This window comes from Cyclospora cayetanensis, unplaced genomic scaffold (genome assembly GCF_002999335.1).
Source record: "Cyclospora cayetanensis isolate NF1_C8 unplaced genomic scaffold, CcayRef3 CcayRef3_contig_93, whole genome shotgun sequence".
Classification (NCBI taxonomy): Eukaryota; Apicomplexa; class Conoidasida; order Eucoccidiorida; family Eimeriidae; genus Cyclospora; species Cyclospora cayetanensis.
In genome coordinates this window covers 6379-32306 of record NW_020312767.1, presented here as the reverse complement: position 1 = coordinate 32306, position 25928 = coordinate 6379, and the positions used below count along the sequence as shown (strand labels likewise).

At 53.4% G+C, this 25928-nt stretch overlaps 6 protein-coding genes across 6 annotated transcripts; 3 read left to right on the top strand and 3 right to left on the bottom strand.

The window, feature by feature from the left end:
* Nucleotides 1-61: 61 nt before the first annotated feature.
* LOC34619339 (26S proteasome regulatory subunit rpn10) lies at nucleotides 62-2737 on the bottom strand. The gene is made up of 7 exons (XM_026336112.1): nucleotides 2565-2737; nucleotides 2244-2355; nucleotides 1749-1817; nucleotides 1536-1599; nucleotides 1207-1288; nucleotides 624-913; nucleotides 62-357 (listed from the first exon to the last, which is right to left on the bottom strand). The coding sequence occupies exons 1-7, from the start codon at nucleotides 2735-2737 to the stop codon at nucleotides 62-64; spliced, it is 1086 nt and encodes a 361-aa protein (XP_026191897.1).
* A 2020-nt stretch (nucleotides 2738-4757) lies between these two features.
* LOC34619338 (cAMP-dependent protein kinase catalytic subunit PRKX) lies at nucleotides 4758-6403 on the top strand. The gene is made up of 2 exons (XM_022732634.2): nucleotides 4758-5492; nucleotides 5663-6403. The coding sequence occupies exons 1-2, from the start codon at nucleotides 4767-4769 to the stop codon at nucleotides 6401-6403; spliced, it is 1467 nt and encodes a 488-aa protein (XP_022589857.2). The 5' UTR covers nucleotides 4758-4766.
* A 2342-nt stretch (nucleotides 6404-8745) lies between these two features.
* Nucleotides 8746-10079, bottom strand: LOC34619337 (40S ribosomal protein S23). The gene is made up of 3 exons (XM_026336102.1): nucleotides 10070-10079; nucleotides 9123-9301; nucleotides 8746-8994 (listed from the first exon to the last, which is right to left on the bottom strand). The coding sequence occupies exons 1-3, from the start codon at nucleotides 10077-10079 to the stop codon at nucleotides 8746-8748; spliced, it is 438 nt and encodes a 145-aa protein (XP_026191887.1).
* Nucleotides 10080-10787: 708 nt separating this feature from the next.
* On the top strand, nucleotides 10788-14294 carry LOC34624289. Its single transcript, XM_026336111.1, has 8 exons — nucleotides 10788-10889; nucleotides 11534-11583; nucleotides 11749-11974; nucleotides 12281-12361; nucleotides 12598-12739; nucleotides 13131-13224; nucleotides 13610-13736; nucleotides 14124-14294. Exons 1-8 carry the CDS (start codon nucleotides 10788-10790, stop codon nucleotides 14292-14294), a joined length of 993 nt encoding a protein of 330 aa, XP_026191896.1.
* A 1246-nt stretch (nucleotides 14295-15540) lies between these two features.
* Nucleotides 15541-17860, bottom strand: LOC34624290. The gene is made up of 4 exons (XM_026336110.1): nucleotides 17770-17860; nucleotides 17197-17441; nucleotides 16105-16281; nucleotides 15541-16053 (listed from the first exon to the last, which is right to left on the bottom strand). Exons 1-4 carry the CDS (start codon nucleotides 17858-17860, stop codon nucleotides 15541-15543), a joined length of 1026 nt encoding a protein of 341 aa, XP_026191895.1.
* A 1154-nt stretch (nucleotides 17861-19014) lies between these two features.
* On the top strand, nucleotides 19015-21470 carry LOC34624291 (methionine aminopeptidase). Its single transcript, XM_026336108.1, has 7 exons — nucleotides 19015-19073; nucleotides 19178-19542; nucleotides 19804-19923; nucleotides 20207-20296; nucleotides 20609-20679; nucleotides 20980-21050; nucleotides 21368-21470. Exons 1-7 carry the CDS (start codon nucleotides 19015-19017, stop codon nucleotides 21468-21470), a joined length of 879 nt encoding a protein of 292 aa, XP_026191893.1.
* Nucleotides 21471-25928: the final 4458 nt, after the last annotated feature.

The following is a 25928-nucleotide window of genomic DNA, read 5'->3' as shown; positions in this document are numbered from 1 at the left end:
GCTTCGGATACGCACGCAGGGCCTTTCCGTCTCATAGGCAAAGCCTCCTTTTGACAACCCACTAACTCTTGGTTTCGTCTCCGCCCTCTGCAGAGTCCCCTTCACGCCGTTCAGGCTGTACCGAGGGCGCGCCGCCCTCCTGCTGAGCCCCCTCACCCGGTAGCTCTGCGCTGTCGTTGCCGGTGCCACCTCCCTGGACTGCCTCTGCCTGCTGATTTGCAGCACCTCCGCTGCTGCCAGAGGCGGGAGGCTCTCCACAGTAGTCCTGTAACGAAAGCAAAACGGCCTGGCGTAGCTCCTCGTCCATGTCCTCTAGGCCTTCGATCTGCGCTGTTCCGGGCGGCAGCTCTGTTGCCCCTGCGCATGCATGCAGTGTGCCCCAGCCCCAAAGTGCGAAAATTCTGTGCCTATGAGTCGCGGAAGCGCGGCTCTTCGCCCTCAAAAGAAAACAACATAGGCATGTGCATATTTTGGAGGGCTTGCGGTGTGTTTCAGACGGGTAACCACAGGTGTGGCGCGAGTTCAAGGCTCCTGGCAGCGGCAGGAAGTCGGCCCAGACAACGGCCCCAGGGGTCTAGCTGCGCCTGCACGGGCTGTGCCTCTAATGCAATGCACGTGCTCACCTGCAGCTGCACTTTGCCCAGTGGCTGCTGCGGCTACCGCCGAGTCCTGTTGCTGCTGCTGCTGCTGCGCTTGTTGCTGTCGCGCCTCCTCAAGGGACATGCGGAGGACCATGTAGAGGTCGGGATCGACATTCGGATCAACGCCGAATTCGTTTACTGCTGCTGCTGTCGCTGCAGCGTCTGCAGTGCCCTCAGAGGCCACAGCGGCCTCTGGATCGTGCAGCAACATGGCCGACACTATGACATCACTCAGCAGGTTTGTGCTGCCCGCCGGGTACTCTACGAAGCGACTGGAACATGCACAGCAAACACATCCCTTGAAAAAACATGTATACATATACTTGCATATGTATAAACTTTATCTCAGGCCCGGAGAAGCTAATCGCAAAAGTGGCCGTCTACTGACCATCCATAGAAGCACGTACACTGCAACTTGTACGCCCCCCCACCCCGGGAGATGCTGTCCTTTGACCGCCCAAGGGTCGTCCCATAATGCCACGAAACACTTGCTCCAAGCAACTTTTAGAAAACTTTCTAGCACTGCGAAAAAGGGGAAGCATCTAGCGTGTTTCGTATAAAGTACCTGGTGTCGTTGCTGTTGACGGCCGCATGCATGGCCATTAGTTTGGCACGATTTTCTTCGACGTTCGCCAGACAAACAATATCTGCACAGCAGAAGGATGCCATCACCACAGATCCCTCGACCAGTCGGTTGCCCTCGCCTGTGCAAAAGCTCCGCCTCCCACCTCTTCCTCCCCATCTCTCCCTCTCTCCCGTTGCCTCCCTTGCCATCCCCCCATCCCCAAACCGTAGCACACAAAGACTTAGCTACTACCGAGGCCATAGTACATAGACACAGATGGCCAAGAGCCCTTCTTGGCTCGCCCCTCCGTTCCACGGCGCGCGACATACCAAGCGCAATGTTATTCTTTTTCAGCTGCCTCCCCACCTGAACAAGCTGTTTCTCGCTTGCCATCTGAGGCACAATGCCAAAAAAGGAATGAGGACATAAAGCAGTTGGCCCGCACTTTGGAACGAACACAGAAATCGTTTTGGTGATGTAGAGGCAGATCAACCCGCTTTACAAGACACGTGCAAAGGCGCTTTGGCCAGGCGCTAACGTACCACAGGGCTGCCGACAAACAGCAAGATCCGCTGTCTTTGAGTTTTGTTCATGCGACGCTTTAGAGCGAGCTGCACGGAAACCAAGCGCATGCAGAATGATGCATGCAGAAGCCGCATACGCGCTGCCTGTTCGCCATACAAATGCACTAAGAAGAGATAAGAGTCTCAGAACGCCGGAATAACAAAGAGCAATGAGCGGTGCATGCATTCACATGTGTACATGTATGAACGTTGGACACACATGTGTATCAGTGCACGAACAAGGACAAGCACGAGACGCAGCATCCATGCCCATTGGCGAAGACGCTATGTTTGGTGCAATATGCAGCTAGCTGCGTTGCCGGACTGCGAACGGCTAACCATCCATCATCGCCTCCCTCCGTCCAAAACGCATTGAGCAGACAATAAAATAATTCGTGCACATCGCCGCTGATTCGCCGCTGGAGTTTCCCTTGCAACTTGTCTATTATCGGCGAGCATTCGGTCATTGCTCACCTGCGCAACGAGAATCCCCCTAATGAAATCGGCATCTCCTTTGGCGGAGATATCGTGGAATGCTGAATGAATCCGCCCAAACTCCGAGGTAGGTGACACTGACACTCTCGCTCTGAGTTGGAAGAGACACAGCGCACAGGACCTACCGTAGACAGTCGAAGCTTTTGATGACAGGAAAAAGGGCAGCGGTGCATTCTGGCTTCGTCTCACGATATCGCACTGTCTCTTTCTCTATTTGCCTAGGAATTTACAGGGTATGCTTAAACAAAGCAAGGTGGACTGCACAGCGCGGCGGAAGAGAACATTTGGACACCAACTGACCCGTCGCCTCCCATTGTCACAATGCCAACGGCATTCTCTCGGTGCGCATTTAGCTTTGCGTTCGCCAGGAGACTTGTTGCATCAAGCTGTGCCGCCAGGCGCGTTGGATGCAGATCAGCATCGCGGGCGAACGCACTGCTGTCTACGCAAACTACACACGCCTCCAGGCTCATAGTGCATAAAGAAGCAGCGTGACAAAACTAGCCAAACGGCAGCAGATTCGCTAGACTAGAGCGAGAGATCTGTCAGGATGCAGCTTCCTTTACGATGAATAGGCCCCTGCGCAAATTGATGGGAGCGGAGTGGTATCCGAATACCTACGCAGCGGCGCAGGGCATGCACGGCTGCAGGGTAGGGGGCCGTGCTGTTGTTGCGACTGGCCAGTTGATCGCTCGCACGGTGTTGTAACGACGTGGTGTGGCTCTTCACAGGTAAAACAGCTTCACAAAGCCATGAATCTCTCAGTGTGCGAAAAAGACGGGGCTGGGCCGAAGACGCAAGGGAGGCAGCAGGATGTGCATGGAATGGCCTACATACGATGCATGGGCAGTTTTTACGAAGCATGTGTTTGAATTCACAAGAAAGGGCAATTGAATGCTTGGGAACTGTGTATTCAGCAATGCATCAGTGCTTGGGGAGAAGGGCCGCCGGGGCAGCCGCTGTCATGCAGTGGCTGCTATCTGACGCAGCAGGCAAGCAGTGGAGTGCTGTCCTCCCTTGTACCAATCTGCATGGATAAAGCCACCGGCTTAACTGCTGTCTTACGCGCAAGTAACTTGTGGGATGAAGCCAGCAGCAGTTTGGAGAGCCAAATACAATCAATGCGACGCGCTTCGTGCTCCTGCTTCTATAGGGCTACACAGCATATCTAAACCCAGAATAAAGCCTCAACTTTTATTCAGGATCACTAATCCATTGATTTGATTATTTGTGAAAATGTGGAGAATGATATTACCCATAGATGTGTAGTACGAGGAGGATGCGAATCCCATATACACCGCGGGTCTTGGAGGGGTCAGCCCGGCAGCATCTGCAGCGGGCATAAAGCAGTGCAGCTGGCTCAGTTGCCGCTTTTATCTGCTTTCTCGTTTATTCCTCCCGTTTCAACACCTAAGTAGTATTCTTTTTGAAACCCAAGTTGAAAACACAACACTGAATGCGCGTCAACAGCGCTCTTTGTGCGTCCATCACCCCTCCCCACGTCGCGTACTCTTCCTTCTAAGGGCGCAGACTCATTCCCTGTATTCCCCTATTGATACATATCTAGAGTTGTTCAGAGCTTTGTCCTCTCTTCCCAGACGCATCGATTCGCTTTCGAAACGGCAACGTTGGGCCCAACAGGGGGCAGTGAATTACAGAAGCGATGTGTCATCGCCTTCCCCGCGTCCGCCTTGCGCTACTGCAGTTTTGCCGTCGTCTTCGCATTTAATTTGCTCTTGGCTTGATGATCAGCTTGCTTATGTGTTTTTGAAATCAGCGGACGCGGAAATCTCGCAGCTGCTGACAAGCTTGAAAGGCAGACGGTGGCGGCCCTTCTGTCCTCCGCACATTTACTTTTTGTACAGAGCCCGATCGTCTAAGACCTTTTTACCGCGTTGAAACACTGTTTCTTTGCTTTTTCCTTGGAGCCAGGGTCAGTACAGTTCTCTGGTAGTCAAGCTGCGTTTGCAGGGTCAAACTATCAACCTGGGCTGCTTTAGAAGACCTGCTCCTCAAGCGTGCACCGCACAGTCCTTGCATAGACAGCAGTCATTTCGTATTTGCCTTACATACCGATACAGCGGCGTCGAACGGCGGAGTTCAGGAGAAGGGTGAAAAGGTGTGCCTGCGACCTCCCCTTGAGCACATGCGCAGACCAGCACGGCAGGCACGCCCTTCTCTCAAGAGCTGTGCTTTTATGCTCATCTGTTTTCCTGACCCGTAATGGCGTCTTATTCAGCCTCTGGATCGACGCTTGGATAGGCACAATCTGCGAAAGTTGTTCAGGGATCTGTTCTTGCTCGGCAAAGCAGTTGTGCGGTCGGTACCATAGAGGCTTTTTAAAGTTTGAACAGGGAACTTACTAGCACCTCTCCGGCCGCCGCGATCTAGCGTCGCTTTGGATACAGAATCTGAGTTGAGTCAGGGGTTGCATCACGTGCTTTGGTTAGAGAGACCTACAGCTCCTTTCTGGCCGTCTTTATGAAGTTGTAACTCAGCAGCATGTCGCTGACTGCCGACCAGTACCCTCAGAAACCACCACAGCGCAAATCGCTTTTCCGCAGCAGCTTGCTGTCTTTCTTGTCTCAATCATCGGGAGAACGGTCTCCGCCTGTGGCACCGCCCGCATCGGAGGAAAGCAGTTTCATGCTTCCCGCCAAACGATCTCTAGTGAATTTTGGATGGATTTCAGCTTCGGCTTCCACCATATCGCAGCCCGCCATGCAGACTGCGGCCTACTCAGCACCGTATCCGAGCAGCAGCCAGTGCTCGCTCAGTCACGGCAACAGCACCTCGGGAGGTCAGCGTATAAAGGGCTCGCTTGGCCGGGTTTGGGGAAAGCTGAGCAGCATGCAGCTCATGAACAGTTGCCGGATCGACAGCCTCGTTTCTGGAAGTACCCGACCGTCTGTAGCCGATGAAGCGGCCGCTAGCGAGGCTGCGGAAGAAGTTGAAAACTCTCAAAATGAGATCATACAGCTTGTGAGGAAGGATTTACATGGACGAGATCTGAAGATCGAGGACTTCGTCTTCTTCGGAACCGTGGGAACCGGCTCATTTGGGCGCGTCTGTATCGTGGATATCAAGGGGTCTCAAAGCTGGTATCCGGCAATGGCACTCAAGATTCTCAGTAAACACAAGGTTGTCACCATGAAACAAGTGGAGCATGTAAAGGATGAGAGGCGGATCTTGTCTCAGATCAGCCATCCATTCATCGTGAATCTGCTTGTAAGTTCAATGCCTACTTCGCTTACTTCAGTTTCCCTGCAAGGGCACACACACACACACACACACACACACACGCGCACACACACACACACACTTCACTGGATACCGTTTTCATGCCCTCTGCTCATTGAGTGCGTCCCTTGAATCTGCTTACTCTCTTGTCTTCGCAGGCATCGTTTCAAGATGAGAAGCGTCTGTTTTTGCTAATGGAGTATGTGAACGGGGGCGAGCTGTTCAGCTACCTGAGGAAACAGACCTTCATGCCGACAGACCAGGCGCGGTTATACGCCGCGGAGATAACGCTGGCTTTCCAGTATCTGCATGAACGGAGCATTGTGTACAGAGACTTGAAACCCGAGAATCTTTTGATTGATGCCCAGGGGCACATCAAGATCACGGATTTTGGGTTTGCCAAGGTTGTTACTGGCAGGACGTGGACCCTTTGTGGCACACATGAGTACTTGGCGCCTGAATCCATCACGCGGCGCGGTCATGGGCTGCAGGTTGATTGGTGGGCTCTCGGAATTCTACTCTTTGAAATGCTGGCGGGGCGCCCGCCTTTTGTCGATGACACTCCATTGGGCATCTACAAGAAAATCATTGCTGGCAAGATCGAGTTTCCTCCGCTGTTCGACTGTGCGGCGAAGTCGTTGGTGAAGCGTCTTTTAATCCATGAGCCAAATAAGAGATATGGGTGTCTGCGAGACGGTGCCGAAGACGTAAAGAATCACAAATTTTTTAGAGGCATCGACTGGAACTTGTGTTACCAGAGGAAAATTCGTCCGCTCTACAAGCCGAACATCCGGGGCCCGCGCGACAGTAGCATGTTCGACACATATGCGGAATCAACAGAGTCTTCTGCTCCTGTCATTGACGCCGCTACGCAACAGGCGCTGTTTCATAACTTTTGATTGGTTGTACCCTTCTCGACAGCTTTCGGGACGGTGCTGGAGGCGTATCACTCAATGCGGTATCGGCAATTTTTTGCCTATTATGTTTAGGGAATCCTGATTTTTTTGTAGTTTGACGAAACAGGAGCCCTGTCTGTATTGGATTGGTACGAGCTTCTGTTGCAGCGCTGCACAGGGGGAGCAGACCGATAACTATTTTAAACAGTGACCACGGGTCACCTGCTGGGTGCAGTTTTACTCATGCGTTGCTCTGTGTATCACAGAGGGATTCTGTGGAACACTGCAGAGCACCGTTGCTGTTTGCACGCTCGACTCACGGTGGAGCCGAGTTGCAATTTAGTGGTGGTGCGGGAATCTCGGCAAACTTTCATTAAATACATTTCGTAGTCCTAGGTAGTCCCACCTATGAGTGGCAGCATAAGATCGACTGTTTGTACATGCGTAGACGACCGGCTCTGCGTTATGGCCGGCTGGTTGCACGCTTTCTTTATGCGTTCCGTTTCATGGTTCTGCGGTTGGTTGCACATTCCTCCGGATTAGGGTAACTAATATGCTGCAGTTGCTTACTGTAGATGCGCTGGCTGCTAATGCCATAGAACGTTTCCCAGGACGCCGTGTTATGCGACCCTGGTGGCGTGCGGAGTAGGTCGGTGTGCACACTGCTACAGACAATCATGGCAGTCGTACGAGTAGTATTCCGAAGTGTGGTCGCCACGGCTGAGTGGCTGGCGGTGGCGTTTCTGCTTGTTCGGGGCCTGTGCCCTCTGGGGGAGCGGTTGTTACGGACGTGGTATCGCCCGGTTGAGCGCTGTTTCGCTCGTGCTTTGCATATGGTTCATCGGCTGTTTTCAGCACACCAACGTCCTCAATGTTTTCCTCCTGCAAATCGTGCAACTGGCGTACAGCTCCAACTCGCAGGCGTGCATCCTTCTTACTGAGTGATCACCCGCTGCACTGGACTGCCGAGTTGAGGGTATGCAAAAGGCCTCCCTACTGTGGGCCTGTGACCAAAAAGCAGTCTATCTACCTCACGGCTCTCTTTGATGTCTCACTTACGGCCGCATCTTTGCGCCATTGGGCGAGCTCTTGTTGCCTTCAGTGGTGAGTTCATTCACCATGAATATTCTGTGCCCGTCTTGGTTATCGCTCTATAGCTCACCTACAAAGTTCGCGGTCGATGTCTCCTTGGACAGATTCGTACTCTCTCTGCATTTCAAGGGTTGTTTGCCGTATTTCAAGTATCGCCGCTTGCAAAAGAAGTGCACGGGATAGTAGAGAATCGGTGGAGCGGCTAGTTTCCGCGATCTCTGCGTGATGCTCTCCATGAAAGTCCGAGTGAAGCTGGTTAGTTGGCTCGAATAGCTAACCCTTTCTCAGTTTTTGTGCCTCTTCTACCCGTTGGGTAAAAGATTCTATATCTTCCGCTGTTTTGTACACTTCTGTCAGCTTGTTTTCCACCTGAGCAAACTTTTCGAGCGCGCAGATAGCAGCTCGAGTGGCTGCCAGATCTCTCAAAACACCTCTAGCCACGTCCACAGCTTGGAATCGCGTTTCGCAGTCATCAACAAATGGCCCTTCGGGCAAAGTCTCCACCGCGACTGGGTCCTCCATATTCACAGAACTCCGCATGCGACAGCCTTGTCGCCTGATTGGCAAATTCGACAAGGAACTACATGTCAGTGCTTCATGAGTGACCAGAAAGCGCAGTGCGTACTCCCCAAACGATCACAATGCTGTAGTTGCTCAGTTGACCAAATAAAGAGTTCAATGCTGGCTGCTTGCCATCCAGATCATGCCGGGTGTACAAACATCTCGACTTGCTTACCCATCGCCCCTTCCCAAGACCGCCGATACCTGCATTTTACTGAAGCGACTCTTGACAGCGCAAGTCAATGTCCCCTAGTAATAATACCTTTATGCAAATAGAACGCTGCCACCGGTCTATAAGCATCCTGTGCACTTTGTTGGTCCACTTGCACCCATTGACACCGATAACCAACAAACATCCCAGTACTGTGGTCTGCTACGCCCTGCACTTGTCGTACTGCAAAGTATAGATCCTATACTCCCTACATTGGACTCCAATCTATTGTCATCTACTTCAACTACGCAAGGCCCCATTAACCTTTCCAGGTCACTGTAACGTCGCCAACCGACCAGGCGTTTCTGTAGCGGCATGGAAGCCGCGCTAATGCAAGCTACCGCAGCAATTCGCCGCGACAAAAACGTCCGAGACGCGCTTTCACGTATGCCCGCACGTGACTTGGAGAGCCACTCGTGAAAGCGCACGACACCGAGGAGATAATATGCATCACAAAGGACGCAGTGCGCATAATGGGCGCTTATGACCTCGGCTTTTCCTTCTTTTCCTTGAAAAGAGCAATCAAAGACACTCCAGAAACCTTCACAATCTTGAAACGGACACCGGGAATATCACCAACGGCGTGGCCAGAACGCCCGAACCCAGCGACCAAAACTTCGTCATTTTCATCAACGTAGTTCAGGCAACCGTCGCCCGGCACGAAAGCCGTAATCCTCTTGCCATTCTTGATGAGTTGGACGCGCACGCACTTTCGAATGGCGGAGTTGGGCTGTGCGGGAAGTAGACACAGATGACCGGATTGTACACCATATGAGTAGAATGAAACAGCCTCACAAACTGTGTCACTAGGCGAACAATCCGATAGCCATTCACTCTTAGCATATCTCAAACACATACCTGCTTCGCTTCAATGCCAAGCTTCTCGACAACAATGCCCTTAGCGTGCGAGCTGCCTCCGAAGGGATTGGCCTTCCACCTAGTGCCAAGGTGCGCCTTCTTGTACTGCTTGTCCGCCCATTTCTGGACGCGCCTGCGATTGCGCAGTTTGCGCGCCGTGCGCATACCACGAGGCTTGCCTGAACAAACAAGTACGAGCAGCAGCACATGAAACGAGTGAAAGTCGGCCTTTTACAAGCCACAAGATGTGGGTACCTCACGGCCCCAAAAGCCCGGAGACACAAAACGCCGCGCTCTAGGCAACAATACGCATCACTTCGAGCGCGAGCGACCGTAGACGGCTGCATGACGAATATCATATCTTTGGGAGCCCACCGCACGCGCATGCAGGCAGGAGAGCTACGCTTCGGAAGGCATGGAACGGCTGCCTGCCAGTCTCACGCCACCGAAGGCCCCAAAATACAAAGCATGTGTCACACGAGCCTTGAAGAAGCCCAGATGCCGCAGCCCCCATGCACAAGTGCGCTAATGAACACCAATATATCCTTCACTCCTCCGCTTGCATGCACTCAGACGGCCAAGGGGCCTGAACTGGATAGTTAACGGTCGCAAAACGGGAGCAGCGGCAAACTAAATGTGCTCTGTCATAGAGTAACAACAAGAGCAAACTGTGAAGTGCAGAGGCAGCTTCCCAAGAAGGCCCCAGCTGCACCGCGAGCGCCCCACTACAAAGATCCCTGCCCCACCGCTTCAAAAAGCAAGAACAAATAAGCTGAGTTACGCAAGTCTCAAATCACAATATCCGACAGATATCAAACTACGGCAGGACCAACGGCAGAAACAGGGTGGCACAGGGCATCTGATGATGAAATCTGCATGGGGTGCCTGTGGGTTCATGCAAGAGGTCGAGGGGAGTGCCGTTACTGCTTGAATTCCTTGCTGCTTACACGCTCCCATTTTGAAGGACTTCTTCGCAATGGATAAAGAAAGGCGCAGAAGAAACGGATGAGAAGACCTTCTCCCTTTGATGATCCCTATGCTGCAGCAGCAGCCGCTACCGGCAAGGCTGCTGCAGCAGCTGAGGGGCAGTGCTGTTGCTCAATCCCATGCACAAAGTATGTATGTAACTGCTCACGAGGCCACCACCCATTACAGCCACACAATATCCAGAAAATCGTCCGTTTAATGCATAATACCATACTTCTAGTCCATGTCTTTCGCCAATCTGCGAGTAGAGAATATTACTTGTTTGCTTTCCTCACCCCGAGTACACTGGTCGGCAGCCCTATTGGCTGCAGCGCAGCGGCGGCTGCGAGACACTCCAGTCAAGAGTATCAGTCGCCGGGCTACAAAAATCCTCAGCATCAGCATGCAGCGCAAAACACTATCTGTGCTTCTTATGGGCGTCTGGCAACTGTGGCTGACGGAGCGTCTCAGCTTCCCCTGCAACTGCAGACACCACTGAGGCCTGCGCAGCAAGTTAATGAACGGCTTTTTCCGTCACTTGCCTCCTTTCCCTAAATTCGCAAGCCATAGGAACTTAGAATCCCGTCGCTGCACGGACGGGAGTAGGGGCTCATTGTGTAGTGCTCCAACACTACCCCCAGAACCTCCAAAGCGCTGTAGCGGAAGAAGGCCTGCACTGCAGGCAGTATCGGATTCACGATGCAGCTCCACGTACAAGCTGTAGCAGCAGTCGCTGCTGCAGCTTTCTGCTACTTTTCCACTGCAGACTGGCACGCCCTGGCAGCCCAGCCATCGCACCAGGTGATTACCCCGGGGAGCACCATCAGCAATGCGAGGCAGCTCGATCGGCACTCTAAACGACTGCATCATCCTTGTCCTCTTTCTCTTTGTAATTTTAACCGAAAGAGCTAAAACTGTGTCTGCTGCGCGCATGCATGCGTGGTAATCTGCAGCTCCCTCAAACAGGGCCCACGTGATGTTTCTGCGAACCTCTGTATTGCGATCTGCTGCTGCAGCCTTCCTCTGCCGAATACATCCCATCAGACCCTGCAGTCGGGAGCGCGGCACCATCACCCCCGCAGCAGCAGCAGCAGCAGTATACCCCAAGCCCCCCCCCCCCACAGCAGCAGCAGCAGCAGCAGCAGCAGCCAACTGGCGGCTACGCTGTACCCCAAACTCCCCAGGGAAATCAGTACGGCTACTCTCAGGACGCCCAGCAGCAGCAACAGCCGCCACCACCACCCCCGCAACAGCAGGCCGCCTACTATGCAGCAGACCAGCGATATTCGCAACAGCAGCAACAGCAGCAGCAGCCTCCCAGCTACCAGCAGTCCCCCCCTACCTACCAACAGCAAGGCTACCAGGCACCTCCAGCATACCAGCAGCAGCAGCAGCCCTCGCCACCCTCCTATCAACCTCCCCCTTCCTCCCAGCAGTATGCGCAGCCGCCACCATCACCACAGGTGCCGCAGCAGCAGCAGCAACAGCAACAGCGGCAGCCTCCTCCACCCCAACAACAGCAGTATTACCAGCCACCTCCCCCGCCTCCGCAACAGCAGCAGCAACAGTATCAGCCCCCTGCACCACAGCAGCACGGTGCTAGAGCGCAGCAGCAGCAACAGGTCGGACAGCAGCAACAACAGCAGCCGAGCAGGGTAAGCGAGCAACAAGGAAAAAGACAGCAGCCCACGCAGGAGCGCCAGCAGCCTACAAGGGCAGAGCCATATCAGGATGAAACATCCAAGAAGAAGGACAGGCGGCAAAAAGAGAAGAAACAGAAGCAGCCGCGAGAGCCACAAGACCCCATTCCTTATGCCGACCCAGCGCTAAGCTCTAACGTCGACATGGCGCCTGAGTATCAGCCGAGACGCCAGGAAGAAGGAACGGTTAGATCTAGCTTTTCTCGTAATACTAAACAGTTGTGTTTTCTTCCTCGGTTGAAATGCGCGTTCTTCTGCTCATGTATGGGCTGCTGCCCGCAACGTCGGCAGCCGATGGCTGTTCTGGAGCAAGACTTCCCGCATACTCTTGCACACCTACTTCTGCGTGCCTCATAATTCTGCAAGCTATTATTCTGCTCCATTTTCTCGACCTCTGTATAAGCCTCCGAGAGCTGGCGCGTCTCTCCATTTTCGTACGCATTCTCCTTTTCTTTCAAATCGCGCGATTCGCTGCCTCGCTCGCTGTGGCAGGTGTCGGAGGCGGACCAACAGACGACCACGCTCATGGAGGAGTGGGAGAAGCACATGCAAAACTTTATCCCCGAGATGCTCGTACGTTGTTGATGGCCCCTTTCGTTGTTAATATTGCGTCAGCTTCGCCTATGTCTTTCGCGGCATGCGAGTTAGCCTCCCGCGCTATACGCTGCACGGGGTGGCAAGGGAGCAGGGGAAATAGCGGAGTTGCGCCGCTTGTATGCATCGGCTTAGAGCGCATGCCGAAGTTGTGCTGTGTATTCTGCCTTTTATGGTCCGCCGCCCCCCGTGGCTTTTTCTCTGATACACCCCAGGTCACTTTTTCCCTGCCGGCTCGATCTGACGAGTACTTTTACGAGACGATTGAAACAGAGGGCGTTTTTCTACGGGGTGGCTTTTTCGTCGGCGGCGAAGAGGGCGACAGCGCTGTGGAATTCTCCATTACAGACCCAGATGGTAGGGCTATGGGGGGAAGGTGGTACAGAAGGGATTTGGTTAATGGCGGAAGTATTTGGATGCATATGTATATACATATATATGTATGTATGTATATACATGCATGTATTGTGCACAAAGTCATCGTTTGCGGAGTTTAGCTTCTTACTGTGGGGCAGCCCCCCTCTGTTGACTTGTAGCTCTTTTCCCTTGCTGCGACAAAGCGCCGCATTGCAGCAAGGTCAAAAGGGCTGTTGATATAGCGGGGTGTGTTTCCTTAAAACCTTCCGGAGGTCTTGAAGGTCGGCGATTTAGTGGCGGCACTGCCTCTGTCGTGCGAAATTCATGGCTTGCGTATGCTGGCGTCCGATTTTGATTGTGCCTTTTCATCGGCTTGTGCCTTTGCGTCTAGGCGATCTGATCTACAAGAAGAACAAATCCGAGGGCCTGTTTTATTTCACTGCCAAGAAGAAGGGAACGTATTCCTTCATCCTTTCGAATCACAGGTTTGTGCAGTCTGCATGCACCGCAGCCCGTGGTGCCCCCCGTTCCTGTTTTGACGCCGCCTCTCCATACACGTATACCTCTATGTACAGTTTTGATTCTCGAAGTACTCATGTCAAGGGGAGCTCTGCATGCCACCATGATGAAATCTATTTTGTGGTCAAGGCGTGCGTGAAGGAGCTGCGGTTGCTGTTTTCATCCTTTTTGTGCGCTTTCCCCTTTTTCTGTGCGCTCTTCTGTCAACTTTCTTGTCTGACTCTACCAACGTCTCCCCGTTCGCTCTCCCTCACGGCTTCCTGCACTGTGCGCAACAGATTTGTGTTGTTTCCCTGGCGTCCTATGTTTTCCCACTTCTTTGAGCTGACTGCATTTGGGTTCGCATTTCAGGTGGATGGAATCAAAGACTGTTACCTTTGCCATCGGCCGCGGAGTTGAAACAGCACTGCTGCCGAAGCACCTGAGCAACGCTGAAGAAATGGTGGCACAACTGGAAAGGCAGCTCAGAGACATTCAAGTGTGTCGAAGGACCCTCGTTGTGCATGCACTTCAACTGCGCGGCTGCACACTTTGTCGAACATGCTAGACCTCAGGCCGCCACTTCAGGATGCATATTCTGTTCGCGTGGATTGGGCTACGCGCAGATGAGCAAATGTTTTTGTTAGACGCTCCAAGCTGTGTCTAAGCGATCATAGTGCCCCTTCGTTTCGGCGCATGCTGGTGAAGGGTGTTGGGGCTTCTTTTGCATGCCCTGTCAACAAATCTTGGTGTCAGTGCCGGAGATGTCATTTCGCGCTTTCGGGCGTCTATGCCTGTTTGTTCATGGCCTTGGTCCGAGGTTTCCGGGTCCGTTTATTGTGTGGCTTTTTTGGTACGCTTGTCGCGTTCTCTCTTTTTGTTTCAGGCAGAGTCCTCGTACTTGTGGATTCGTCAACGGTCTCTGAACGACGCGGCTCAAGGTTTCTTGCAGCGCCTGTCCTGGCTATCGGGAATCGAGTTTCTCATGCTTGTCGCAACGGCAGCGTTTCATGCACGGTACATAGTCGGCCTGGTCTCCGACAAGCGCATTCTTTAATGGCTTACCACAGGCAAGCAAATGCAAGGGCCTTCAGATGGAAGAAAATGCGATGGAGCACTGGGTTTTTAGCCGACTCTACAGAGCCGGATGAGCTGCCCTTTGCCACTTCCTCCGATCTAAAGAAAATATCACCTGCGACCATCGTTGCTGCTCATCAGTGGGTCGCGCCGTTCATGAGAAGGCGAATATCAAAAAGGCCTCAATCAGCCAACAGCAGATCTACTGAGCGTAGCTCTATAGCCCTTGGTTGCACACAAGGGCTACGGAGGGTAGGTGGAAGCTTGCAGCGTAACGCAATCGCGGATTGCGTCAGTCTTTTAAGCTACGCAGATGTTCAGACCTTTAGTTTTCGGCCCTTGCAACGGCTGTCTTATGTTTTGGTGTCTACCACTTTCCGCTGGCGGCGCCCTTTCACATGTGCACAAAATATTTCTTTATTGAATGGGATGAAGTGAAGTTCTCTTGTTTTAGAAAGAGCGAAAAACGAGCTGCGCTGCACAATGTCGCACTCAATGCAATGCAATTATAGCGGCACACCCGTGCGGCGGCACTCCGCAGTTGTAGTTGACATTGGGTGTAGTGGCAGCTACAGGGAGAAGCGTAGTGAAATCTTCAAGCTGGAAGACGGACAAGGTATGATGCCAACAAGCTACTGTAGGTCGTCCTGCCCGACAGTATTTGTGCAAAAAAACAGGAAAATAGCAGGTGGCACTGCGGGCTGCCAGATGGCACATTGATATATGCAGGCTCCGAGCTGCTACAGCCGGTACAGTGGGGCGGCTTTTCGGTCTCTAAAAGGGTTTTTCGACGGTTGCCTGAAAGCTATTTTCCTGCTATACAACTCTACCTGAGGGCCGCGGCACATATACGCGACCCTCCGGATATGTTGCAATACAAATCCCACGGCAACGCCCCCTCCCTCGATTGTGAACATAAGAAAATGGCCGGTGCATGTGCTGAGGAGCCCTAGAGCTCGTTGCTATGGGCTCGGACGGTTCCCTTGAGGCCCCAACCGCCTGGCTGATACTTGGCAGCAAGCAGTCCTCCTTCGTTCAGCATCGCAGCACCACCCCGTAATAGTTCAGGAGAATGCCCTAATAGACTTTGCCTGACGGAGCTCTAGCGGCGCAGCCCACGAAGAGGCCGCTGGATTGGCCTATGCCTCTAAAACGCCTTTCGCTTCAGACACGAAATGCCGTGCAAATGTGCACGTACGCTTCACGTGCCTCTAGGCCTCTCTTATCTAATGCTGGCTTTGATGCAGCAAGAAATCCTTCTTCAGAGCCTTCCGAGCGGCCTCCAAATCTGCTGCGACACTGCGCCTTCTCTCCGCACTAGGATACCTGAGGCGCTTTGTGGTGAAGAGACTCTCCAGGCACCTCGTCAGAAAGCGTTTGAGTCTCTGCTGCTCGGCCGACCCCTCCAGTGTTTGGCGGGAGTGCGGCAGGTATACGTTTGGCATGTCTGGGGGCGAAATGAATCGCTTCAAATAGTACGCGTCGCCTACGGGGCTGACGTGGACACGGGGGGCTCCACGGCCGTTCAGAACCTTTGTGTACGAATCTGCATATGAGGCGACCGCCAGCGAAACATCCGCGCAAGCACTGGTCAGAGGGAAGGGGTTCTCATGCGCACGCGGGCCCTCTGCTTTAGAACAGACAGATGTGGACAGGTCCGAGATGAGCTGCACATCGCGTGCTACCGCTCGCAGGTCTCCCTGCCCTTGTGAGAAGGAGTAGAGGTGGTAGATGAAGGCCTGCAGGAAAAAGCGGATTTGCGAGAGGAGGGGAGGAGCGTTCACGAGGACGAGGGCCTCGAGCCTATAGGCGAAAAAGCGAAGCTCATCCGCCACCTGAGGAAGCTGGCTCCAGGCGAGGGCCGTAAGGAAAGTCTCTGCAACCCGATCAGGAGCAAACAACTGAGCCACGCTATCGCCGTCCAGATGTAGGTTTACAACAAGTAGCGCCTTCGTTGTATACAATTGCTGAGCACCAACATTGCAGCGCAGCTGAACGGCAGCAATACCTTTCAAGTGGTTACTGCAGAGGCCCTTCTTCCGTACGACGAGAGAACCCCCCTAATGCCCCTCGCTTCCCCACTGTCCCCCCGCCTCCCTCCGCGCTCGAAAAGCAGCCCAAAATACCAGCATTTGGATAAATGCCCATGAGGCTGCGCACCGCTAAGGCGATGGAGAGCTGCAGGTTAGCTGCACGAAGGACGCGGGTCCATTCCTCAGGAGTCAGCAGCCTTCTTCCGAGACGAACGACTTCTCTGCCTAGAACATCCACGCTATATATATCCTCTTGCCGTCCGACGGATTGCGTATACACCGCAGCGGCCCCGCTAATGGCGTATGAGACAAAGTGCAACGAAGCCGAGACGTTCGCCACTGCCAAGTCCCCGTAAAAGCTATTAAGCGCAGACTCCACGTTAGCCTCGTAAGAGGACAACTCGGGTAAATTCGCCTCATGCGTCGGTATTTCAAGAAGACAGCTAGCTGTGAAGCCACAAGAAACGCAATGGTATAGCAGCCCTTCGTCTCAAACTGTCCTTGGTCCCACGAACCACCAGTGCCACGCTGTGCGAACTAGGGCCGCCGGACTTGCAGGAGGGATTTAGAGACTATAATTTTACACAGACAGAGAAGTGTGTCGAAACTCAAGCCTCAGCAGCACTCCTGCTTCCCGAGCAAACAATCAGAGGACGAAACCCTCGTTCTCTGTCTAGAAAAGGAACAAGAGGGTCGGCGTGGCACGCCTTTTGCATCTAGCTTACACCACAAGTCGTTAGCTGCACTGATCTTCTCAGAGGCCACTAAAGCGCTTGCCGCGAGGAGTTGCAGCGAAAGGACGACTGCCTGGCAGGTGACCTTCATTGCCTCTCAGCAGGTAGGCGGGACCTGACGGCCACGGAATTCCTTTTGGTGCGTCGCTTTGGCAGACTCTTGCGGATCGGCGTGCCCGTTGCACGCTCTTTCAGTGCCAATACACCAGAAGAGGGGGGCTGTGCAGCTGCTACAGGGTGTTGACTTCTTTCTAAGAGGGCGAGCGACACATTTAGCCGTAGAAACTGCACCACCCTTGTCGATTTGTTCCTGTCGTCTCCAAGGGTTTGCTGGCGGAAAACAGAACGCGACTGCGGGCCCTAAGCAGGAAAATCGGGGTCTGTAGGTGCGCAGCGCCTCCTTTGGGGTTTAAGGAGCCATTCATCAGGAGGGGTGGCGCTGCAAAGAGGATTACAAGAGATACTTGGGGAAGACTGCGCTTTCTTTTTAGAGAGGGTAGGGGAAAGGAGAGGAGGAGTTGGTGAGAGACCCTCCATGAATGGACAGGGGGTCGTCGGTGTAGGGCACATCGGCTTGCTGGTCGCCGATGCTCCAGCGGCTCATGGTCCTTTCAGGGAAACAGGGAGGTGGGATCTGAGAGAGATTTGTTATCCTGAGTTGTTTAATTCATGGCTGTAGCGTTCGCACGCTGTTGGGCTTGTTTGCGTCGAGCGCTTCCATACGACTTCACCGTTCCGGTGTGCGTCCGGGCCTCTCTCTCGCTGCTTAGTCCCTTCATCTTCTGATCGCCCCTCCACCTACGGTGTCTTCTGCTATTTGTTTCGACCAAAGCCTCTGATCTGAGCGCTGATGATCTGGGTGACGGAAGCCGCTGCATTCTTTTCTGTTTCCGCCACTGTTGGGGGTCCTCGGGAACTGTTGGCCACCCCCTTTCCCCTCCCCCCCTCCCGTTGCTCCCAGTGTCCAATGAAGTTGCATCGCACTACAAGCCCCCAAGAAGCACTTGTTCTTTAAATTTGCTGTAGGCGGCCACTGGCTGTGTCGAGGATTGTGCGCGTGTGCGCTTCCCACAGGGAGCTTCGCCTCCCTCTTCACCGCAGCCGTTCTCCTGCAGCCCTCTGCGACCTTCCTTTTGGCCCTTTCCGAAGCCACGGAGACGCAAGGGAAGGCTGAGAGAGCAAGATTCGCTTTGGCTCGCACGCAGCATAGCCCATTTCAACATAGCGACCACCCAGCGCAGGCGCCCTACGTGCGCTGCCACGCGCTCCCCTGGAGGCCCATTCCCTTGTATTGGGAAGGAAACGTGGCAGAAGCTCGCTGTCGCTCTCTATCCGAAACAACCATTTCCTAAAGGGAAGGCTGCTTCCGCCCCTTAATCTAGGTAGACATGACGGCTCCCCCGTTAAGGGCCCGCATTCTCATGGGGGCGGCTCTCACTGCACCGTCCCACAGGCTGAGGCCGCTCCATGCGCATCGGGAGTATATCAGGCGTCCACTGAGTCCAGCGACTCCTGAGCTCCAGCACCCGCGCTGCTTGCATCAGGCGACTTTCCTCATGGGAAGAGCCTCAGGCATCTGGGGGAGCGCTGGCAGTCGCCAGCCGCAGCAGCGGCAATTCCACGGAGGAGAGCTGCCCACCCCGATCTCGAGGGGCCAAAGGCTACGGCCTCAGAAAGACTGCTTCATTCCCACGCTGCGAGAAGGTAAGGAGAAACGGGAGCTCGGAGGCGCCCTTCACAAAACCAAGCATCCCTCCTAGTACCTGCCAAAGCGCAAGGGAGCGGACGCAATCCGCCTGGGATATACCTTTAGTCTACCTTACCCCATCAAAAGGTTGTAATAGGACTCTTGTACTCAACTAGCGCAGCACAGAACAGACTCCCCGCCTGTGGGAGCCCTCGAGCCCACAAAGACTTGCTCAAAGGCTGCCGCATGTACCCTCCCCCATGTCACTTTTGTTCTCTGATTACCGAGGCTGCCAACACCCTGAGGTTCGAATACAGCGCACTGCAAGGCACCTTCTTCGCAGGCAATGCGCTGTACGCGGGCTCCCACCACGCTCTTACACCCTTAACTGATGTATTTTTCGCGGAAGGGGGAGTCCTGAACGCAGGCCCATAAAACCCCTAGAATTCTATTTCCCCAAACAATGCGCAGGCGTCACATTCTTGTCATTCGCGCTTGCGTTCTGTCCTTGTCTAGGAGCGTTCGCAGTGATGCCCGCGCAAATAGTCCCTGACAGCATCAGGCGACCAGCGTACGCAGATGCAGCCGATGGGCGGCCGTTGCCACCTGGGGAAGGGGCCTCTCCAGTGCTGTCCAATGTTGACTCCGACCCCGAAGAGTGGGCTATAGACCCTGAAGGGGAAGTGCAGACACCTGAGGCCCTGCTGAAGATGAAGCGGGTTTGCAAGGTTGCAGCCACTGCGCTGAAGATCGCCATGGACGCTTCCAAACCGGGTCCGATGCGAGCGCGAAGGAGCATGAAGGGGGATAAGGGCACGACACGCATAGGCCGAGCGTTATATGGCACGCATGGCTAGTTATAGAGGCCGAGTCAGGCCTTCAAAGGCCTCATGAGACGCCTTTCTATGAAGGTCCCCTTCATGAAGGGCCTCCCATTTTTTTCTGGTGTGCCTTCTTCCCCCACGCGCGGCAATAGGGACACCTTACGCGATTACTTGGCGTCTCTTTCGGTTGCGTGCCCTATTGTTGAATCAGGCGTCACTACCGAGGAGATCGATGCAGCAGTGCACCGCTACTTGGTGTCGCAGGGGGCATATCCAGCCGCCATCAACTTCTTCGGCTTTCCTAAGGCAGTTTGCGCCTCGGTGAACGAAGGTATTGATACTGAAAGCAGCTCGCTTCTTGATTCTTCTTCGCCTGCCTGTGTCCCCGTGTTTCAAACGGTGTGTATGTGTGCGTGTATGTGTGTGTTGTGTCGCCTTCGCCTTCACCTTGCGTCTGGTCGTGCCCCGTTGCCGCTGCTCAGTACTGCATCTTCAGTTGCCTCTTCCTCTGTCTTCTCTTGTGCTCTTTCTTTCTTGCTGTCGTTGGCGTCAGCAGTCCGCGCTTTCCAGTAGCGTGTCTGGGCCTCCGGTTGTCTTGCGTCTGCCTCTCTCAGTGGCCTGCCACGGCATCCCAGATCTGCGACCCCTGCAGGAGGGCGATATCGTCTCTTATGATTGCACCGCGTACCTCGGCGGCTTCTTTGGTGAGTTTCTCGCCCTGCGCCTGCTCGCCGTGGCACTTAGGCCCCTGGCTCAGCCGCATTTTCCCCCTTATCCAGCATCAGGGGTTTTAAGCGCACTCGAACAGAGAAAGAGAGGCACTGCAGATACGGCGGAATCTGAGGCGCCGTCTTCGTGTCGTAGTGCGACGTGTATAGGCTTTCGCGATTTGCAAAGCTGCAGAGGAAGCAGTGGACAGGGGGCCCTCCTTTCTTCCTTACGGACTGCTGGGCCCGATAAGGGACCCGTTCACTTTGTCACATTTCCTCTCCTCATGCAAATTGCTTTCGCTGCAGGAGACTGCGCAGGGACAGTTGCACTGGTGCCCGTTGCTAAACACCACCAGGAACTTATCGCTGCAGCAAAGGCAAGGACATGTCAACCGCTCTCTTGCCTTTCTCCGTCTTAACGGGACGGAAGGCATGCTTAACCACTTTGCTCCCACACCCCGCGTCACCCAAAGACGCCCCTTCGTGTGCTCTTTGGTCTTTTTTTAGCTCATACCGCTGTTGGCCTGGGCCTCTTGAATGACGCATAGCTGGGTGGCTTAGCATAGGCCCTCCAGAGGAGGGCCTCAGGGGTCGCAATGCGCTTGCTGTTGGTGCTGCACAACCCTGCCACGCTGTGAACGGGCATTGCTTTTGTGCTGCTTGCGCCCTATCTGTAGGAATGCCTAAACGTCGCCATGCGCGCCGTAAAGCCCGGCGTGCCAATAGCAACCGTCGGAGAAATAATCCAGTATGGCCCCTTCCCTCCCCTGCCGTTCCCCCTTCTGTCCCGAGAACCGGGGTGCCCCAGGGATAGGGAGCCCGTATCTCTCTAGGCCCTGCATACTTTTCACGTTTGTGCGGTGGAATTGCTCATGGAAGAGTTGCTGTAGGTGATTTCTTCTTCCTGGTGGGCGCGAGCCCGAAGAACGTTTTACGTCTGGTGTTTGAATGCCATATAGTTCTCCCTTTCGCTCTACTTGCAGCTTGTGATAACCGACCCTCGCATTCTTCCGTGTCTGCCGCTTTGTATCAGGGCCTTTGCTAAATCCGAGGGCCTTTCCGTAGTTGCGGAGTTCTGCGGGCATTTCATTGGGCGGCGGCTGCACCTGCCTCCCCTTGTCCCTCACAACTTCCGTACGCCCCACCATCGACCCCGTTCATGCCTTAAAATTTAGTTGCTGCTCCTCCTTAGCCCGCGGTGTGCCCTGGATGCAGAGGCCTCAGGCCACTTGCGCTCGCGTTTGCTGTGTGAGACCTTGTGCACCGCAGCGAACGACGCAAGAGGAGAATTTCGTGCGGGCCAGACCTTCACCATCGGTAAGCTGCTGTACTGCTTTCTTGTGGACCTCGGCGTAACAATGTTTGCTTAGTCTAGCGAATTTCTAGTCTTTTCTGCCTTCTCTCCATCGACTGTTCCATCACCCCGTCTCTCCATTTCTGCCTCTGTGTCTGTCTCCGTACATTAGCGTTTTCAATCACCCACCTGCGAAGTTGCATGGCCCTTCAGCAGCCATGCGTCTAGCACGGCTTTCCAATATCAGTTTTTTGTATGCTCGTCCAGCTCTGTCTCTTCCTCTCGGAAGTGACAAGCAGATGCAAGCAAAAAACACAGAGGCACAAACACGTAGAAGCTCCTGCACTCAACGGGCGGGGCCAATGAGGGCAGAAGGCAGCCGCTTTACCAAGTTGGTAGCACTGCAAGTACTCAGAACTGACTGACTCCCCCCTCACATCCCAACGTCAGCTGGAGAAAGTGAATGCCTTACAGCAGAGCCTTTTCCCTGCATGCCACCTTCTCTGATTCTGCAATTGCAATTTTGACCTGAGAGAACTAACTGGGTTTGGGTACAAAAGGATGTTTAAGCATTGCAGTACCAAAAGGTTAAGTTTGGTGAAAAAGCACTGTGCGGTATGAGGGCATTGTGTAATTTATCAATGTATGTCGCTGGGCAAGGCGAACTGATTGTAATTTTCATGTTTGATGCTATGCAGAGCCCATTCTAACAGAAGGCAGTGGAGATGTTCGTTGCTGGGCGGATGGATGGACTGCCGTCACACAGGACTGCGGCCGCTGCGCTCAATTTGTATGGAAGCAGGCCATCCCTATGCTTGCTCCGCGGAGCCCCTCCTCCCTCTAGTGGTTTCCTCGAACGAGTTTTGCAGAGTGCACGCCTCAGTTACCGTCTTGGCCCTCTCGGCTCCCCCTTCCGATCAGGAGCATTCCCACCACTTCTCATGGGCCCTTCCAGTGTGCACCTTTGGCATTTGCGCATGCGCAGGAACACACTTTGCTGGTAACGGATGACGGTGCAGTAGCTCTGACCGTCCCTGATGAGTGAGAGGGCGCACGACTGCTCCACCCAGGGCACTGCTACATGCGCGGCTTGCTGTGCGCAGGCATTCCTGGTCATAACGCCTTGCGCAAGTGGTGCCTTCTCTGACCCTCTATAGGCAATGGAGTGCATGTCTAGAGGCTAGGAAAAGCCAAATAGCTTCGCCCCCTACAGTGGAGGGCGTGACCCCACACTGCACCAAAAACTCTTAATGCATGCTAGCAAAAAGTAGCGAAGCTGTTGCGCAAAGCATGAGCTCACACCAACAGCAGCCCACAACACACGAAATGCTCAGGGCACTGCTACATGCGCGGCTTGCTGTGCGCGGGCACTCCTGGTCATAACGCCTCGCGCAAGTATTGGCTTGTCTCTCCCTCGGCAGGCAACGCCAGTCCGCCAAGATTGTTAATCCTTTTTCGGGTGGGGCAGATAGCCCTATTGAAGTGAATGGCGGTGTTGCATGCCATTTTGCAACTTTTGGGGGGCATAGCGAAACCAGACGCCCCACACTCTCAGAGCTGCAGTGGCATAAATTGGAACGACAATGTGATAAAACCAATGCACGCGATCCACCTGTCGGTGCACGGGCACATCCCCTCTCCCACTCTCTAGCAGCTCGCCGATAGAAAATGCAAGAACAGGCAACGTTTATACGGATACCAAGACGAGTGTTACGCTGTGCAGCGGCCATAGCGACCCAGATACATACAGCCAGAGCCTCAGCTATTGGAACAAATGCAGGTGCTCCGATATTTAGGTCCACACCAGCCACTAGTGGCAAAAGCAATCCGTGAAGGATAAGGAAGGCGCAGAACAAGTCCGTGGTAACTTGCTAAATCCTTTTCTTCTAAACCATCAAGTTTTAGCCCTGCAGTCAGCTATTTTGTTTCCATTTCAAGTCTTGGCAAAAGTAGATTCTGTTGTGGGCGGGGTATGGGAAGGGGGTGCTTTGACGTCCGGTGCCCTCACGCACTCGATTGGTTGCTGCTAATAGGTGTGCGGGGTACCAAGAAGTTTCCCTTTGCCATGGTGGACAGACGCCATTTCGCGTCGGCATGCGCTGTACTCATTTAGTTTATCACGTTTTCATCTACTGTGCAGAAGCCTCCTACAAATGGGCTCAAACGCATATAGTGCTCGTTTAACACGACAGAATCGTCTGCCTTGGCAAAACGAATCCAAGCATTCTCCACTAGGCCTTGTCTGAGCTGCAGCTTGAAAAGCCTCCGAATTCCACACACAGACAACTGGGGCCGAGAGGATTAATCAGCTGATACTTATCCTCTTCAGTTGTAGCAACAAGCAGACTCTAGTTTCTAAAAAGTCACAAATATGGCTGAGCACAGTTCATGTGGCGCTAAAACAGTCGGGGGGTGGAGGTTGCAGGGTAGTACCACCAACAGCCAGTACACCTCAAAAGTTACCGCACATACAGCCGAAAAGACATTTGCAGGTGTCGTTCTCCAACACTTCCTGCTAGTTGAATTCCGGCAGACGCACGTCCACCTGACGGCGAGGCTCTCCAACACCGCGGGTGCGTTGGTAGAACTCAATGATCATCAGCAGCCCACTTATTTCTCAGCTTTCTCCACTAGGAAGCATGCGACTAACGCCCAAGAGGGGTGTCTGCCTGGCGATCCACACGGTTCACTGCATCCTCATTAGGGTAAATCACATAAATTGAAAACTTTATGGGTGCACCCGAAGCCAACACCACGAAAAGGGGCACGACAGGTACGCAGGCTTCCAGCTGTCTGTGGTGTATAGCTCACGAAAAGGTAGCTTCAACTAAAGCATGAGCGTTTACTAGGTAAGTGCTGTTGTGTGAAGGAATTTATAGGGACAAACGAAGCTTACTGTAGCAGGTCTCCCTGCCCTTTTGCCAATTCACTATCCGCGTGCCTTTGGATCACCTTTTTGACGTAGCATTCAATTTATGGCGCTCATGGAAGTAGTGGTGCATAATCCATACATGCGGTGCCCACCCTCCACGCAGTCCTGGAAAGTGCCAAATTACTGAAAAAATTCAGGAAGCTTCCAATGTGATGTTTTATCGGGTGTCCAGAACCAGACACTCGACTGCTGGCTCGATACATAGGGAAACAATCGACACCCCACTCTATGCAACCTCAATAGAAAATTACTTAGGAATCCTTAGACGAACCCCCTTCCCCCTCTGCCCAAGACCCTCAGAGTTCCGATATAAGAGAGAGGAACAACTGCGTGTGTGTGTGTGTGTGTGTGTGTTTGTGTGTGTGTAGCTGCACCCGCTAAGCACCAGGAGCATTCGCAACTAGTTGCAGGTTGCATCTAACGCAGTCGCACACAACAATTCGTCTTCTTGTATTGAGCCACCCGTCTCCAATAAATAACATAAATTGAGCGACAAACGAAGAAGTCAATTTCCCACATATTCCTATAAGTAGTGCAGTTGAAAGCATTTGATTGTAGTTGACCCCGCTGCATCGAGCGCAGGATGGACCGCTCAAGACTTGAAATCTTTATTCAGAAAACGGCGTCATTACTCTGCAATGGTATCCACGCACATGCACCACTCTTGACCATGAGAGAACGTTGTACTTCGTATACACGCATTTCCATAGATCCTCCAGTTGTACAGTGAGTAGGTTGAAGCACAAGACAAACGCCAAGCAGCTCGTGGTCATCGGTAGGGCACCTAGATGCATAGTGCTCTGAACCCATAGAGAAAATTTCACCCCCACACTTCATGGTTTCAGACTGTGGCAGTATAATAACTGCACGGGCATAGTATTTCAAAGACTACAACCAGTCTAGCTGCCTAGCGTTTTTGGTGGAGCTGCAAACGTGCATTCTACAGGTAGATCGGTGCATAAATCAGTGGGAAAATGAGTGCTTAAAGATAAAGCCACTCCGTCTTTACAAAACTTTAAATCAAAACACCGTAGAGTGGAGCTGACGGACCCTTTCTGGATGCAAAGGCTTCGATAACTGTGCCGAAGGCTGTCGGTTCGGCCCACGGACCACCGCTGGAAGATCTATGCTTCCCCTTTAAAGTGACACCATTCTCCATGTAAAACAGCATTTATCCTAGTTCAAAGAGCAAGTATTGTGTAGTATTGTGGTGAATTGTGTAAATCGCTGCAAGCCGCTTCCCATGCTCACAGTAGCGGAGTTTTACGGCGGGGCCGGCAATACGGAACTACGGACTGGATAAGTGGACCGCATTCATCCTCCCTAGCATGTACTTGTTTGTACTATGTCTTGAATAAGCCAGGTGTCTAGCTTGAAGCTGACAGCGGTACTGCGGCCAG

Excerpts from the sequence above, each read along its gene's own strand:
- LOC34624291 (XM_026336108.1), top strand. The coding sequence starts at position 19,015 with ATGTACCCTCCCCCATGTCACTTTTGTTCTCTGATTACCGAGGCTGCC. Across the intron at positions 19,924-20,206 it reads TTGCGCCTCGGTGAACGAAG|TGGCCTGCCACGGCATCCCA; the intron begins GTATTGATACTG and ends TGCCTCTCTCAG. Across the intron at positions 20,680-20,979 it reads AACTTATCGCTGCAGCAAAG|GAATGCCTAAACGTCGCCAT; the intron begins GCAAGGACATGT and ends CCCTATCTGTAG.
- LOC34624289 (XM_026336111.1), top strand. The coding sequence starts at position 10,788 with ATGCAGCTCCACGTACAAGCTGTAGCAGCAGTCGCTGCTGCAGCTTTC. Across the intron at positions 11,975-12,280 it reads GACGCCAGGAAGAAGGAACG|GTGTCGGAGGCGGACCAACA; the intron begins GTTAGATCTAGC and ends TCGCTGTGGCAG. Across the intron at positions 12,740-13,130 it reads CTCCATTACAGACCCAGATG|GCGATCTGATCTACAAGAAG; the intron begins GTAGGGCTATGG and ends CTTTGCGTCTAG.
- LOC34619339 (XM_026336112.1), bottom strand. The coding sequence starts at position 2,737 with ATGAGCCTGGAGGCGTGTGTAGTTTGCGTAGACAGCAGTGCGTTCGCC. Across the intron at positions 1,289-1,535 it reads AAAGAATAACATTGCGCTTG|ATATTGTTTGTCTGGCGAAC; the intron begins GTATGTCGCGCG and ends TCTGCTGTGCAG. Across the intron at positions 358-623 it reads TGGGCAAAGTGCAGCTGCAG|GGGCAACAGAGCTGCCGCCC; the intron begins GTGAGCACGTGC and ends ATGCATGCGCAG.
- LOC34619338 (XM_022732634.2), top strand. The coding sequence starts at position 4,767 with ATGTCGCTGACTGCCGACCAGTACCCTCAGAAACCACCACAGCGCAAA. Across the intron at positions 5,493-5,662 it reads CATTCATCGTGAATCTGCTT|GCATCGTTTCAAGATGAGAA; the intron begins GTAAGTTCAATG and ends TTGTCTTCGCAG.
- LOC34619337 (XM_026336102.1), bottom strand. Across the intron at positions 8,995-9,122 it reads TTGGCATTGAAGCGAAGCAG|CCCAACTCCGCCATTCGAAA; the intron begins GTATGTGTTTGA and ends CTTCCCGCACAG.
- LOC34624290 (XM_026336110.1), bottom strand. The coding sequence starts at position 17,860 with ATGAAGGGACTAAGCAGCGAGAGAGAGGCCCGGACGCACACCGGAACG. Across the intron at positions 17,442-17,769 it reads ACGCAAACAAGCCCAACAGC|GGCCCGCAGTCGCGTTCTGT; the intron begins GTGCGAACGCTA and ends TTTCCTGCTTAG. Across the intron at positions 16,282-17,196 it reads AGGAATTCCGTGGCCGTCAG|CAATTGTATACAACGAAGGC; the intron begins GTCCCGCCTACC and ends GTTGGTGCTCAG.